Here is a 14,078-nt window from a genome sequence, read left to right as displayed (position 1 = left end):
GAGCAGAAAACCTTCCAGCACTTTCACACTGCTCTGTCTATCAGCCTTCTAGGAATAGGCCCTCGATCTATTATCTATGGTCCAGCTTGGGGTGTGATGCTGAAATTCCGCATGGCCATTGGCTAAAGAGAAAGAATGAAGCTTAGCTTGGGGTCCCAAGTGAATGAGGAATGAAGTTGATGCATAATATGAGTCTGGTTTTATTTCCCACAAGCACTGCACACATTATCAGGGATGCATTTAAGATAACAGTTTAAGAGGCATTTGCGTGAAGCAGCACAGTGGACACCAGTATGGGGCCTCCAGAGAAGTCAATGGAACATCCTACATGCCAAGGCCTAAACCCTGCCCACTGCTGACTGTTTCTGAAAAGTGCAGTAACATTTGCTAGTTTTATGAAAATAACTTTAACCTTTGACCCTAGAAGGTTCCTTCTTCCTATATGGTTGGTACCATTTGACTTAGATCAGGGGTCTCCAACTCCGGTCCTGGAGAGCTACTATCCAGTCGGTTTTCTATCCTACCTGGCCCTGATATTTACCTGAGAACAGGTGTGGCTCATCAGAAGCGAGTATGATAGAAAACCTACTGGACGGTAGCTCTCCAGGACCAGAGTTGGAGACCCCTGATTTAGATGATCGTAGCCCAGGAAATTAACCAGACAGCATCTTTTAGCCTACCTATGACAGAGTAGGAACCAGTGGGATTTGAGCTTTTGAGGATTTTCTTGCTAGTTGGGATTGCCCACAATATTACACAATTCATTAATGGGCACAGCAGATGGCTCAGACGACAGACACCTGGTCGATGAAGGTGGCCAGCGTGATGTCCCTCTGTGAGAGGCCACCACATTCATGTGTGCTCAGCGTGATCTGAACCTGAGGGAACAGATACATGGTATCAAAAATAGGGAGTGTATTTGAGTAGGAGACCAGCCAGCATGTTAAGCTACTGTGAAACTTTACTGATTCCTGTGGGGAAATTCTCTTTACACCTCCCCCAACTTGCTCGCTGTAGGTGAGAGCATGCTGGTTGTGTAGGGCAGCCACCTGCTGCGGCATCCAGGGAGCTGGGGATTAAAGGCCTTGCTCAAGAACCCGCACATGTGGTGAGGCTGGGCTCAAACAGGCAACCTTCTGATCACAGGCGCAAATGCTGAGCCCACTAGGCAACATGCTGGCCCCCTTGGGACAGGGTTAAGAGGCAGGTTTCTACAAGAGGTCCTATAAGGTATCCGTTTATATTGCCAGAAGGTCCAGTTGGGCTGTTCTCTAAACCGAATTTTTGCTTGAATGGTAGAAGTCCAAAAACTTTAATATTTTTTAATAAGTAATTTATAATGTTTGTCTTATTCAGACATTCCCTGCCTTGTTCCTATAGCATCTAGGATAGGCTCCAGACCCCCCACGACCCTGAATATGACAAGCAGTTTCAGAAAATGGATGGATGGATGGGTCTCATTCAGACTGCAGTACAATCAGGTGCTACTTTAAACAGAGGAAACACTAATTAATTATGTTTGTCTTATTCAGACTGCAGTACAAACACTGTGCTTCTTTAAACCAAGGAAAGCCCAATTTGCTGATTTTCAGATGAGAGCGAGTTACTGGGCTCTTTTCAAAATATTTCTGCCAATCTGACGCCCACCATGTTACCTTGTTATAGACGTTAAACCACTCAGGGTGGTGGTCCATCTTCTCTGCCTGCAAAGCCACCCTGGACATGAAGCCAAAGGCCTGGGGAAGGGAGGGAGGGAGATGGGCCTGAGGCCTGAGTCTCAATGATGTGCCATTCAATTGGGGGAGGAGCTAGTTATCTAATGACTTTATCAATTAGCTTATACGCAGCTCCTAGGAGATAAACCTGTGACCATCTGTGAACAGACAGTGTTTAATTACAGGTCCACAGAGACAATAAAATAACTTGGAAAGCACCAGGTGCAATGACTGACCTTATGTGTGTATTATTAAATGTGTACTTCTCTGGCTACCACTAGCTTTTCGTACCTGGTTGAAGTCTTTGAAGATGAACTCTTTGTAAATGGCATCTCTCCCCCCCACCTCCACCCACTGCGCGTTCCTCAGCAGTGGGAGAAGATGGCCCCTCTCCTCCTCCGTCAGCGTCTGGATCTTTCCGGCCTGGGACAGAGCCGACACACTCCTGAGCAGCTGCTGCATCCCCAGTGAGCCACCTCACCGAGACAGCCAGGAGTCTCCCTGCTTATATCGTATTCATAGTTTTCTGTCTTAAGACAGAAATCCTTTAATTCTTGCTGTTTTAAGGTGGCAGTGGGCTGATTTTTATATGGCTCTTGAAATTAAGGTCCAAGTCCACTAAAACACTAAAACCTACAAATCAAACCAGAAATCTTGGTGTAGTTCTGGACTTGGACCTTAATTTCAACAGCTACATAAAGACAATTACAAAATCAGTCTACTACCACCTTAAAAACATAGCAAAAAATAAAGGATTTCTGTCTAAACAAGATACAGAAAAGTTTGTTCATGCATTTATTTTTAGGAGGCTAGAATATTGTCTTCGCAGGTCTTGGCAAAAAATCACTCAGACACCTGCAGCTCATCCAGAATGCTGCCGCCAGGGTCCTCATTAACACCAAGAAAGTGGAGCACATCACACCATCCTTAAACCACTCCACCGGCTTCCTGTGCATTATAGGATTGATTTAAAAATATTGTTACTTGTGTATAAAGCACTAAATGGTCTTGGGCCCAAATATATTTCTGATTTACTTGAACATTATGAGGCATCCAGACCCCTGAGATCACCTGGGAAAGTGTCCCCAGAACCAAGATAAAACAAAGTGAAGCAGCGTTCAGTTACTATGCTCCCCGTTTGTGGAACAAGCTCCCTGAAGACCTGAGGTCTGATAAAACATTTAAATAAGGGCTTAAAATATTTGCTGTACTTTTTCAATAAATTAAATCAGCTAAATCATACAATATAACTTCTTTTCAGTTAACCATTTGGCTTTTAGGTTTTTTTAATGTAATTTTATTATTATTATTATTATTAAAAATAATAATAACAATAATTTGTCTTTTAAGTATGATTTTAATGTCTTTTATTTAAATGTGCTCTTCTGCCTTTGTAGAGCACTTTGCCTTGTGTCTGAATTGTGCTATATAAATAAACTTGGCTTGCTTTCTTGCCTTGCCTAGTGTCCACAAGCACCGCTTATGGATGGAGCTCGGATTTAAGGGTGGGAACCACATTTCACCTCATACCAAACATCCTAACTGCTGTGTGCTGAAACATCCCATTAAATTAAATTTCTCCACTACCATCCATAAGGTCACCTGTGGTTCGGTGGTGACACCAGGGGAATATGGGTTTGTAGCCTCACTGTCCAGACCAATCGGCTTGCACAAAGTGGTGATTGCTCATTGGTAAAATGCCACAGGTAGATTTCACAAGGACGACAAACAACAAAGGTCAGCATGATGGCCACTGGCATTGTCACATTATCATACCAATCGAGAGCAAGGATTCCTGGGGGCTGTTTGTGGAAAAGCTTCATAAAATAACCAGCAAGCTGACTCTGTGGATCTGCCTGTCACTTTCTCTGCTCAGCAGCTACATCTCCAGCTTAACTGCATTTGAGCTCTTCTTTGTTTACTAAGAGCTTGGGGTGTTCTGGTGAGCAGGATTCTGTATCCAATCCAAAGGGGAGGTTTCTGAAGCAAGGGCTCTGATTGGTTGTAGTAGACTGTGTCTGTTAGCAATTACAGTACATGCTGCACTGCCGATTTTATTGGAGATGCTTCCTTCAGCTATTGTTCGTACAATGTGATGAACCTAAAGCAGTCCCCAGCTCTACCTCTCCCCTGTCATTATTGCAGGTTAAAAAATAATCTATACTGAAGGTTCCAGATTCAAAATGAAAAATAAATACTATATGCAGGAATAAGGATGCACATTAAAAACGATGATTATAGATGTGCCCACTATACAGCTGTAGAAAGTTCTCTGAACAGAGCAAACACGCATCACAGAAAGGTCAGATGGTCTGATTCATCATTGAGCCCATGGACGTGCATAATGTATGGAGCCATAGCAACCAGGCTGAGTGCCTTTTCAGCTTGAACATGTGCGGCTGATGCTGCTGCAGCAAAGCAGAATGACGGCAGGTACGAATTATGCAGTCATGCATATAAACATATTTGCTTACGATGTTCATGATTGGGACCACAACCATAACCATGTCAAACGTTCATAACTGCCATTATAGCACAGTAAAACAATCTGTAACACTGGAAGGTGAAGCAACCAGAGAATTACTGTGAACTGACAACCAAGTTTTATTCTTAAGGATAAAAGAGCAGTGAAACACCCCACCTCTTCAACAAGTGCATCAGGCACTGTCTCTAAAGCTCTCTGTTGACAGAGAACATTTCACCATAAATTTCACAAGAAAAAGGGAACAGGCAGACGCACTTACCATCCTGGAATCGCACATCTGTGTTTATGTGTATTCTCAGCTCAGTCGCTCATACCTCTGCCCCTGCCTGAGTCACAAAAGCACCGACAGCCTGTTCAGCAGCTGGATTTGATCATGAGGCCCCACGTGGCTGCCTCTGCAGAAGCCTGAGCAAAAATGCATGTAACAAAGATATGTTGAACAGGCAATTTTCAGGGCAGTTGCAGGAGCCCAAAGCTGCATTTCAGACCTTAGGATCCTGAGGGCTGAAAAATTTCTGTGACAATCCTTCAATTTAAATACCAAAACTTAATTATAAAAAGTCATCAGTTTTTTCAGTGAGGATATTTACTAAAAACATAGGGTGATTCATTCTTGTGTTCTGTGAACCGTAAACACAGTCTTAATTTTGATTAAATGATAACTCATGTTACTTGGCCAAGTGTTCAAAGCAAAAAGCCATGAAAAATTTTATCTGGTTATCCCCTGTAGTTTGTTACAGTGTTATAAGTCAGTACAGGCACAAGCAAATTACTAGTTAATGAAATGGAAAAACAGGATGAACTAATGAATGAAAGGGACAGTAATGATGAATTAATACTGCATATTGTGTGAGAAAGAAGAGGCAGATAATCTGATAAGCTATAAACAGGGGGGGGCAACCTGTCAGGAGAGTGAGGGGACTTTTCAGAGTGACATGCTTAGCTGTTCTCAGACATCAGACTAATTGCACAATGAAGCAACAAATCGGTAGAAAAAGGCAGGGTTTCCTTTGATCCATCACTAAGCCATTGCTGTATGTGATAATATTCTGCTAGTGTCATCTTTGTTCCTGCCTAACTTCATTTTATTACCCAGATAAAAGCATGCTCTGCGTAGATATAATGACAAAGGTCTCTGAAAATAGCAAGTTATATCCTGTCATTAGTTCTGAGATAACAGGGACTTAAATGATTTTAAATACCACCTGTCCAGCTCCTTGGGGGGGGGGGGGGGGGGGGGGGAGGCAACATGTGACACTATAGTGAAAATCTTGGCCACCTGTATTAGAGATTACATATTACATTGACATTAAAGTACAATTGGAAATGTTCTGAAAGAGGAATAGATGGTTCGGCTGTAATAATCATATGTAGCAATTTTCCTGCCAAATGGAGTGGCTCATTTCCCCTAACTGTCTAATGTTTTACATCATACACAGTCATTAATATTCTCTCTAATGAGTAAAATTCCATTCTGTGTGTTAAATATTAGTGAAGTGACACAGAGCACAAGCTATGCCTCTGAGATGAAGAATGGTGCCCTTTGAACTTTGATCATTAGTGCAGCTATTAAGTAGGAAATATCCCCTCAGCACCATTTCAGTTGCAAATGGAGCCTGAAGTTGTGAAATTCCTTGTTCCGCTTGTTCTCCTTGTTCTTACATATGGGACTGAAGGAGGACCATCAAACACAGGTAGGACATCTGCAGGAGCATCTTCTGCTGGATGAAACCTAACAGAGGTCTTACTGACATCAATACAGGCCAGGCTGGTAGCTGATGTAAGACTTTTATGGGACTTGAAAATCGCTTTCTTTGTACTGTTACTGTTACATCTACTAGATCATTGGGTCTTTTGAGTATTAAATTAACTGAATTGAAGATTGAGACCAAAAACACCAGTGCTACATATCACAGTAATTTATATTGTAGACTGTGACCACGCTATTGAATGTTCGGATCTTGGATTTGTGTTGTAGACCATGACCAAGCTATTGAACGTTCTGATCTTGGGTTTGTGTTGTAGACCATGACCACTCCGTTGAACGGTCAGATCTTCCCCTGAGCGTTGATGAGGCTCTTCTTACAGTTCACAATCAGCTGCCAAGTGGACTCAAAGTCTCCTATGTCTCTGATTACTGCTATAAGGTACTGATCAAATGTGTACTGAACAGGAGTGGGATGGGACTATTCATTTAGCCTAATAAGATGACATTTTGTTGCACTCCATTTATTTGTCTTGTTTAATGGACAAGAGTTAGGGTTAGAGCTAGGGGATAGGGGATACATACACAACAATAATGCACTCTTAATTACTTAAACATGTAACAAATGCAATGTTTTTTATCGACAGCTGTTAGTTACATCACACTGAATTAAACTTAGAAAATGCTTGTGCAAAAATAAACGAGGATTTTCTTAAATAAGCTCAGTAATATATAATACACGTTTTAGTTAATTTCTAGGCAAAGCATTCCCAGCAAAGCAGTGCTCAATGACACAGATTTTAAAGTTTGCTGGACTGCATTGTCATAATTTAGCAGGGCTGAGAGAAAGTGAGAGCTCCCCTAGTGGCTATAGGAGAGCATTTCCCTAGAGCAGATATAATGGATGGCAGTCTCATTGCTTTCAGACCACAACTTGGGATAGAAGAACAAATCAAATCATTTTGCTCAATTAATATTTATTAGGCTTAATTTTTGGAAAGCCGTTCTTAATATTTAGAAACCCACCGCAATTGAGGATGGAATGCCAAAGACATTAGCCTCTACCATTTTTTGTTGTTAATTATCCTTTGGGGTACTTTTGCTTGCCTGAGTTAATTGGTAAATGCCAATTGATCCTTTGCCTTTAGTATAATAGTGGTACTTATAGCTTTGTTACTACAATGGAATCCTGAAGGATTCTCTTCGATAGGTTGGAATATCAAGGGTTAGTATGAAAATGTCTTAAAATATTTTTCGAGTCCAGTTTTTCTATTCCATCCATGGTTCATTCCCATATGTAAACCTTATTGGCCTCTCGCACAGGAATCCCACCAGGAAGGTCAAAGTCTCTCAACCAGTCACTGACCAGCACACAAGGGCAGATTCCACCAAGATCCATATCTGTGGCTATAGTCAGCAGCCAATATGTTTTATTGCATCTGGGGTTTTATACTTTTGCCCTTCAACATCATCGCAGTGGGTAAAAAAAATTGTTAAAACAAAGGCAGGACTATGTCATGCTATACAAATATACATCCACCACCACTGGTCTACAGAGGAGTGGGTGGTTCCAGGAGCTGCACAGCAAAGGGCATCACAACTCTCCTAACACCTTTCTGTATATATTACCCATCCTCCAAGGCTACAAGTAGTGATAAAAATAACAAGATAACGTTTCATGAATCATTCTCTGTATTTTTTTACTTTAAACGTGAAAATCTGCACCATTGACTTTAGGCTACATGTGACTGTCACGGCAGATGCATGACAGTTGGAAGCCCTGTTATCAGCATTAATTACTGTAGCTAGTTAATAATTTCAGTTAACACAATGGAATATATTTCTTTAATTATAAACTAGCATTTAATGTTTTAAATGTTTACATCGGAACACTATCATGCCTGAAGTTTTGTAATTACCAAAATACACATAGCAGTAGACACACTTGTCACTTGCCATGTTATTGAGTTGTATCTGAACTACAAGTTCAAGTACTTTTACTTTAATACTTATTTACATGCAATAGAAAAGCCAATGGGTCTTCTACATTTTTGCTTGTTTATTTGTACTTTTACTTAAGTCAATTGTTACCACATACATGAATGTATAATTCATCACCTGTGATTCTCTCCTAGTGTCTCCAGCAGCCATTGGTCATCACTGATGATGGTAACAGCAATTCATCGGTAGTCATCAGCACCCGTCATGCGCTGACTCTGTTTGTGAGTGTGGAAAATGCACTCGTCTGCAGGTAGTGTAGCTCCAGCCTCCTCCTCCCCCCCCCCCCCCCAACAAATATCATTTTGTCCTAGACTGAAAGCTTGTTGAAGATTTATTTGAGGGGTTAAAGGAAGCTGCCATTCTGTGATGGTGAAACACTTCCCTTTAGATACTGAATGAGGCTTCCATAGTGATGTGGAGGTTTTGTTCCTGGAGCTGTACAAGACACATGAAACTGGGGCTTGAGGTTTCATTTGGAGCACTTCCTTAACCAGCTCAGCAGGATCTGATTTCTGAGGAGAGTGCTGCTTCTTCTACCTGGATGTGGTGAATGACTTCTTCAGATCAATGTTGAGGTTCCTTAGCAGGCGACTATTGATCAGGTCCTTAGAGCACTCTAAGTGATAGCATGATATGTCTGCCCTGCTCAGTCAATATGGCTGCCTGATGTACCTTTTGGCGGAATGAGACCAGAGCTGCTGAGGCTGCTGTGAGCGGTTGCATGGCTCTCATACGGCCTCTAGGCGTCACTGTTGAGCTTGTTAAATCACAGAGTTAGATTGCAAGAAAAAAGGCATAGAACAGCGATTCTTAACCAGTGAGTTGAGACCCAAATTTGGGTAACAGCAAGTTCTGAAAGGGCTGCAAGGCAGAATTGGAAATAGAAACGTTTTAAAACATGTTAGTTCCTATGCTCGTCCATTATCAGTTTTCCTCTTCCCAGTCCTAGAATTAACCTAGGCCAATATATACGGGTCTTGGGTCTGCAACTGCTTAGTGCAAAACTAGTGCTAAGCTTGCTCATTTGACTTCCTCTGCTGGCCCCTGGAGGATGGGCTCCCCCTTTGAGTTTGGTTCCTCCCAAGATTTCTTCCTTCTAGGGAGTTTTTCCCTTGCCACTGTCGTCTCTGGCTTGCTCACTGGGGGATTTGGGCGGGGATAATGTAAAGCTCTCTGAGACAATGTAATAATGTGGAAATGTGCTATACAAATAAAATTGAATTGAATTGAATACTCAACCAGTCCAAGAAGCAAACCACAGATGCTTAATTTAAAATTTACTGACATCCAGATTTGTGCAACAGGCATTGATTGGCATAAATTGCAGAGTGCACTGCATGCTTGATCATAGGGTTAATTTAGACCTATACTTGATAAAGGGTTGTGAATGAGCTTGCATGGTAAAAATTGGGTCGCAGTGCAAAAATGTTGAGAACCACTGGCATAGAACATGATTCAGTCTGTTGAGTTCCTTGGGAGGACCGTCTTGATAAATACTTAGATCTGTGATGCCATTTTGGGTTAAGTATTGGGTGTCAAATGAAACTGGATGCAAAGAGTTTTACAGCGAGGTTGAGGTATTACTGGTGGCTGTTATCCTGATGACAGATTATTTTGTCTATCTCAGCTGGACTGAGTTGTATGGAGAAGCAGGACATTATGCAGTGTGGGTGCAGCAAAGGAGGGAACCAAACATCACCTGCTCTGTAACCGTGGACAAGGAACCCATTAACAGTTATATCCGTGAGTGACTTTCCCTATTGAATGGCAGAGATAGCAGTGTGTGAATTACTCTGAATTACTGTTACTATATTTTAAATGCTGAGCTCAGCTACTTGCTCATCAAAGTATTGATTTAAACCCCTTCATTGCTCTGACCCTAACCTTAACCATTTATTGCTCTGACCATATCCCTAACCCTTTACTGCTCTGACCGTAACCTCAACCCTAACCCTTTGCTGCTCTGACAGGGATGATAAAAAGGATAATACACTTTCATTAAAACATTTTCATAAAAGTATTAAGTATCAAATGTTTCATTCCTCCATTCTCCAAATGCTGATCCAGGTCAAGGTCATTGTTGGGTTGGGGGGGGGGGGGGGGGGAGGGCTGCAAGTCAATAGCTGAGGCTGCCGCTCATAAACGGGGGAGTCATTGTGACCATCCATCCGGAACAGTCCAGCGTGCTGTCTGCCAAAGCCGTAATGCACCAATTAACATGCTGGGTTTTCAGGCAGCCTGATTTAAGTGATGACTGAGCTGGCGGTGTGCTGATTTACAGTGGGTCTTGCCTGAGTACAAAAGCGACGATGCCATGAGGAGGTGCTGCAGAGCATGCTGGGTAAGGGAGTGGTGGTGGTGTAACCTCACACGTTTAAAATTGGGTGGCAGTGACAGGCCCCCAATAACATATAATTACGGAAACCATCACCCATTGTTTAGCTGCTTCTGCCCTTACATGAACTGGGGTCTCCAAGGGGGCATGGCATAATGCAATGAAGGAATAATTAACACTGCCTGCATTGTGTGGTTGTGTGAGGGTAGCCGCTGCCTCTGCTAGCCTCTACTGAATGAATGGAGAATCTCACTGTATTATGCATTTAAAACATATCCCAATTTCACACAGTTAATCGTGATTTAACACAAAATCGCAGCTCATATAACAGGGTTTGTATGATTAATGAAGGGCATGCTTAGAACAGCACCATCATGCTGACGTACTGATCGCAGTCCCTGACTGCCCTGGTCTGCAGTTAAGATTTGGGACGTCTGTGGTCAGAGGTCATCCCTCTCAGGGGAGGCCAATTGGGAAGCACCCTGCATGAAGTGGTGATGGAGTGAGACTTCTGTCACTCTGACATAGAGTGACGGTGTAGAGTGTGGTTACCACAATCCAAATTGGCTAAAGGAAAGTGTGTGGAGGCTGGGGTGAAGCTCCTAGCACACGGCAGAGTGCATGGGGGTGAGACCTGTATCACTGTGGATTCCCCACAGAGGAAAAGAGCAGTTGTACTGTGTATTGTGGCCAACACAGGGTTCCCTCCTGTACAATACTTAGCTAAGCTGCTCTGCTAATACCTATATAATCTATATAAGCAGTTAAAGTTGCAGCATAATGATGGTTTTGTTAGATCATGTGGTCCAATCTGCAGTTTCTCTGCTCTTAGCTCTAGTTTTATGGCTAGTAAAAAAATTATCACAGTTGGCCAAGGATTTCAATGTTTAGGATATTTGAACATTTTCATAAGTACATTATTCAAAAGCAAATTTGGAGCAAAGATGTCATGTGTCTTTATACCCATGTTGCAAGTGGTTTTCTGACCTCCCAGGGGGGTGGCCAGTATTTACTAGATTTGCAGATTTAATCCTGGAAACAGCTGAACAAAGCTTTTTGTTTGTTTTGCAAGTTGCAAGAATAGGGATTGTGGAAAATACATTAGAGCAACGGGGGTTAAGAGGTAATGGCACTTTGAAAGCTCTTGCTCTCATAACGTGGCTATACTAGTGAGAGATTGTGCTGTACAGCAGATCAACCTTTTAGGACTAAGAAGCCATTATCTTAGAGTGATGTGCATTCATTGTGAATAAAGCCCACTGTGTCTGATGAGCTTCCATTATCTATGGTGTTTAATGACCTTTCAAAGGTTAAATAAGAAGTTGAGAAACATGTGTAATGGTCCACTGTGATCTTTGGAGGTCAGTGTCCTGTAGAGTTTGCAGGAAGTTCAAGGCATTTCTAGAAAGACACTGGTTTCTGCCTAAAATGGTTACATCTATCTTTAATGAATGAAATTGGACAGAATAATGAAGTTTTTGACAGTTCTGCCACTTTTCCCAGCTATGTATTTCTACTGGCACAGTAGAAGAATTAATCAACAGAGTGATGGAGAAGCCTGAACTCGGAACCTTCTCTGTGTATTTCTCTACCTGAACCCAGAACCTTCTCTGCACAGTATTCTACCTGGTCCAAGAAATTTCTCCGTTGTGCTATACCTGAACCCAGAATCTTCTCTGCATAGTGCTACACCTGCTGCTCACAGTATTTTAAATAGATTTTTGATCAGACCCACAAAATTCAGTTAAGAATATCCATCCATCCATCAACCACCAGTTATCTGAGGTTGGGTCGCGTGGGCAGCAGTCTAAGCAGGAAAACCCAGACTTCCCTCTCCCCAGCCACTTCATCCAGCTCCTCTGGGGGAATACTGAAGCATTCCCAGGCCAACCGAGAGACATAGGCTTTCCAGCATGTCCTGGGTCTTCCCCGGGGCCTCCTCCCAGTGGGACATGCCCGGAACACCTCACCAGGGAGGCGTCCAGGAGGCAGATGCCCGAGCCACCTCATCTGGCTCCTCTCAATGCGGAGGAGCAGCGGCTCTACTCTGAGTCCCTTCCGAATGACCAAGCTCCTCACCCTATCTCTAAGAGAGAGCCCAGCCACCTTGCGTAGGAAACTCATTTCAGCCGCTTGTATTCGCGAATCTTGTTCTTTCGGTCACTACCTATAGCTCATGACCATAGGTGAGGGTAGGAACGTAGATCGACTGGTAAATCGAGAGCTTTTTGGCTCAGCTCTTTCTTCACCATGGCAGACCGATGCCGCATCACTGCTGACGCCGCACCGATCCACCTGTCGATCCCCTGTTCCATCCTTCCCTCACTCGTGAACCCCTAGATACTTAAACTCCTCCACTTGGGGGAGGACCCCCTCCCCGACCTAAAGAGAGCATTCCACCCTTTTCTGGCTAAGGACCATGGTCTCAGATTTGGAGGTGCTGGTTCTCATTCCAGCCGCTTCACACTCAGCTGTGAACTGCTCCAGTGAAAGCCAAAGGTCACGGTCTGATGAAGCCAACAGAACCATATCATATGCAAAAAGCAGAGAGCTAATCCTGAGGTCACCAAACTGGACACCCTCAACGCCCTGGCGGCGCCTAGAAATTCTGTACATAAAAGCTATGAACAGAATTGGTGAGAAAGGGCAGCCCTGGCGGAGTCCAACCCTCACCGGAAACGAGTCCGACTTACTGCCGACCATGTGGACCAAGCTCTGACACTGGTCATACAGGGACCGAACAGCCCTTATAAGGAAGCCCAGCACCCCATACTCCTGGAGCACTCCCCACAGGACTCCCCGAGGGACATGGTTGAATGCCTTCTCCAAGTCCACAAAGCACATGTAGACTGGTTTGGCAAAATCCCATGCACCCTCCAAGACCCTGCTGAGAGTATAGAGCTGGTCCACTGTTCCATGGCTAGGGCGAAAACCACACTGCTCCTCCTGAATCCGAGGTTTGACAATCCAATGGACCCTCTTCTCAGGGACCCCCAAATAGACCTTACCAGGGAGGATGAGGAGTGTTGGAGCACACCCTCCAGTCCCCCTTCTTAAAGAGGTGGACCACCACCCCGGTCTGCCAGTCCAGAGACACTGCCCCCGATGTCCACGCGATGCTGCAGATGCGTGTCAACCAGGACAGCCTCACAGCATCCAGAGCCTTAAGGAACTCCGGGCGGATCTCATCCACCCCCGGGGACCAGCCACTGAGGAGCTTTTTAACCACCTCAGCGACCTCCACCCCAGAGATAGGGGAGTCCACCCCCAAGTCCCCAGACTCTGCTTCCTCGTTGGAAGGTGTGTCGGTGGGACTGAGGAAGTCTTTGAAGTATTCCTTCCACCGACCCAAAATGTCCCTAGTTGAGGTCAGCAGCACCTATTCCCCACCATAAACAGTGTTGGTGCTGCACCATTTTCCCACCCTGAGCCGCCGGATGGTGGACCAGAATCTCCTCTAAGCTGTCTGGAAGTCGTTTTCCATGGCCTCATCAAACTCTTCCCACACCCAAGTTTTTGCCTCAGTGACTGCCGAAGCCGCATTCCGCTTAGCCTGCTGGTACCTGTCAGCTGCCTCTGGAGTCCCACAGGCTTGACGGCATCCCTCATCACCGGTGTCCACCAGTGGGTTCGGGGATTGCCACCACGACAGGCACTAGCCACCTTATGGCCACAGCTCCAGTTTGCTGCCTCCACAATGGAGGCGCAGAACATGGCCCATTCGGACTCAGTGTCCCCCGCCTCCCCCAGGACATGGGAGAAGTTCTGCCAGAGGTAAGAGTTGAAGCTCCTTCTGACAGGGGATTCTGCCAGAAGTTCCCAGCAGACCCTCACTAT

The 14,078-nt window shown here is 44.1% G+C and overlaps 2 protein-coding genes across 4 annotated transcripts in view; one reads left to right on the top strand and one right to left on the bottom strand.

Annotated features, from left to right (window-relative positions):
- Positions 1–184: 184 nt before the first annotated feature.
- Positions 185–4,602, bottom strand: pcbd1 (pterin-4 alpha-carbinolamine dehydratase/dimerization cofactor of hepatocyte nuclear factor 1 alpha). The gene is made up of 4 exons (XM_023821431.2): positions 4,460–4,602; positions 2,007–2,138; positions 1,656–1,736; positions 185–878 (listed from the first exon to the last, which is right to left on the bottom strand). Exons 1-4 carry the CDS (start codon positions 4,475–4,477, stop codon positions 786–788), a joined length of 324 nt encoding a protein of 107 aa, XP_023677199.1. The 5' UTR covers positions 4,478–4,602; the 3' UTR covers positions 185–785.
- Positions 4,603–5,774: 1,172 nt separating this feature from the next.
- LOC111848991 (heparan-alpha-glucosaminide N-acetyltransferase) overlaps positions 5,775–14,078 on the top strand; it is a 62,954-nt gene continuing 54,650 nt past the window's right edge. For all 3 annotated transcript variants that reach the window (XM_023821425.2, XM_023821423.2, XM_023821424.2), the window contains exons 1-4: positions 5,775–5,894; positions 6,226–6,347; positions 8,041–8,156; positions 9,534–9,649. In XM_023821425.2, the coding sequence (XP_023677193.1) occupies positions 5,810–5,894; positions 6,226–6,347; positions 8,041–8,156; positions 9,534–9,649 (439 nt within the window). In that variant the 5' untranslated portion in view covers positions 5,775–5,809. The remainder of the gene's footprint in view (positions 5,895–6,225; positions 6,348–8,040; positions 8,157–9,533; positions 9,650–14,078) is intronic.

This window comes from Paramormyrops kingsleyae, chromosome 3, assembly GCF_048594095.1.
Source record: "Paramormyrops kingsleyae isolate MSU_618 chromosome 3, PKINGS_0.4, whole genome shotgun sequence".
Classification (NCBI taxonomy): Eukaryota; Metazoa; Chordata; class Actinopteri; order Osteoglossiformes; family Mormyridae; genus Paramormyrops; species Paramormyrops kingsleyae.
The sequence above is the reverse complement of the archived record's forward strand: the minus strand, read 5'-3'. Positions and strand labels throughout refer to the sequence as shown.

Bases quoted from the DNA above. Each gene is read 5' to 3' on its own strand.
- pcbd1 (XM_023821431.2), bottom strand. The intron at 1,737-2,006 runs GTACGAAAAGCT...TCCCTTCCCCAG, and splicing joins TCTTCAAAGACTTCAACCAG to GCCTTTGGCTTCATGTCCAG. The intron at 879-1,655 runs GTAACATGGTGG...CTGTTCCCTCAG, and splicing joins GGTTTAACGTCTATAACAAG to GTTCAGATCACGCTGAGCAC.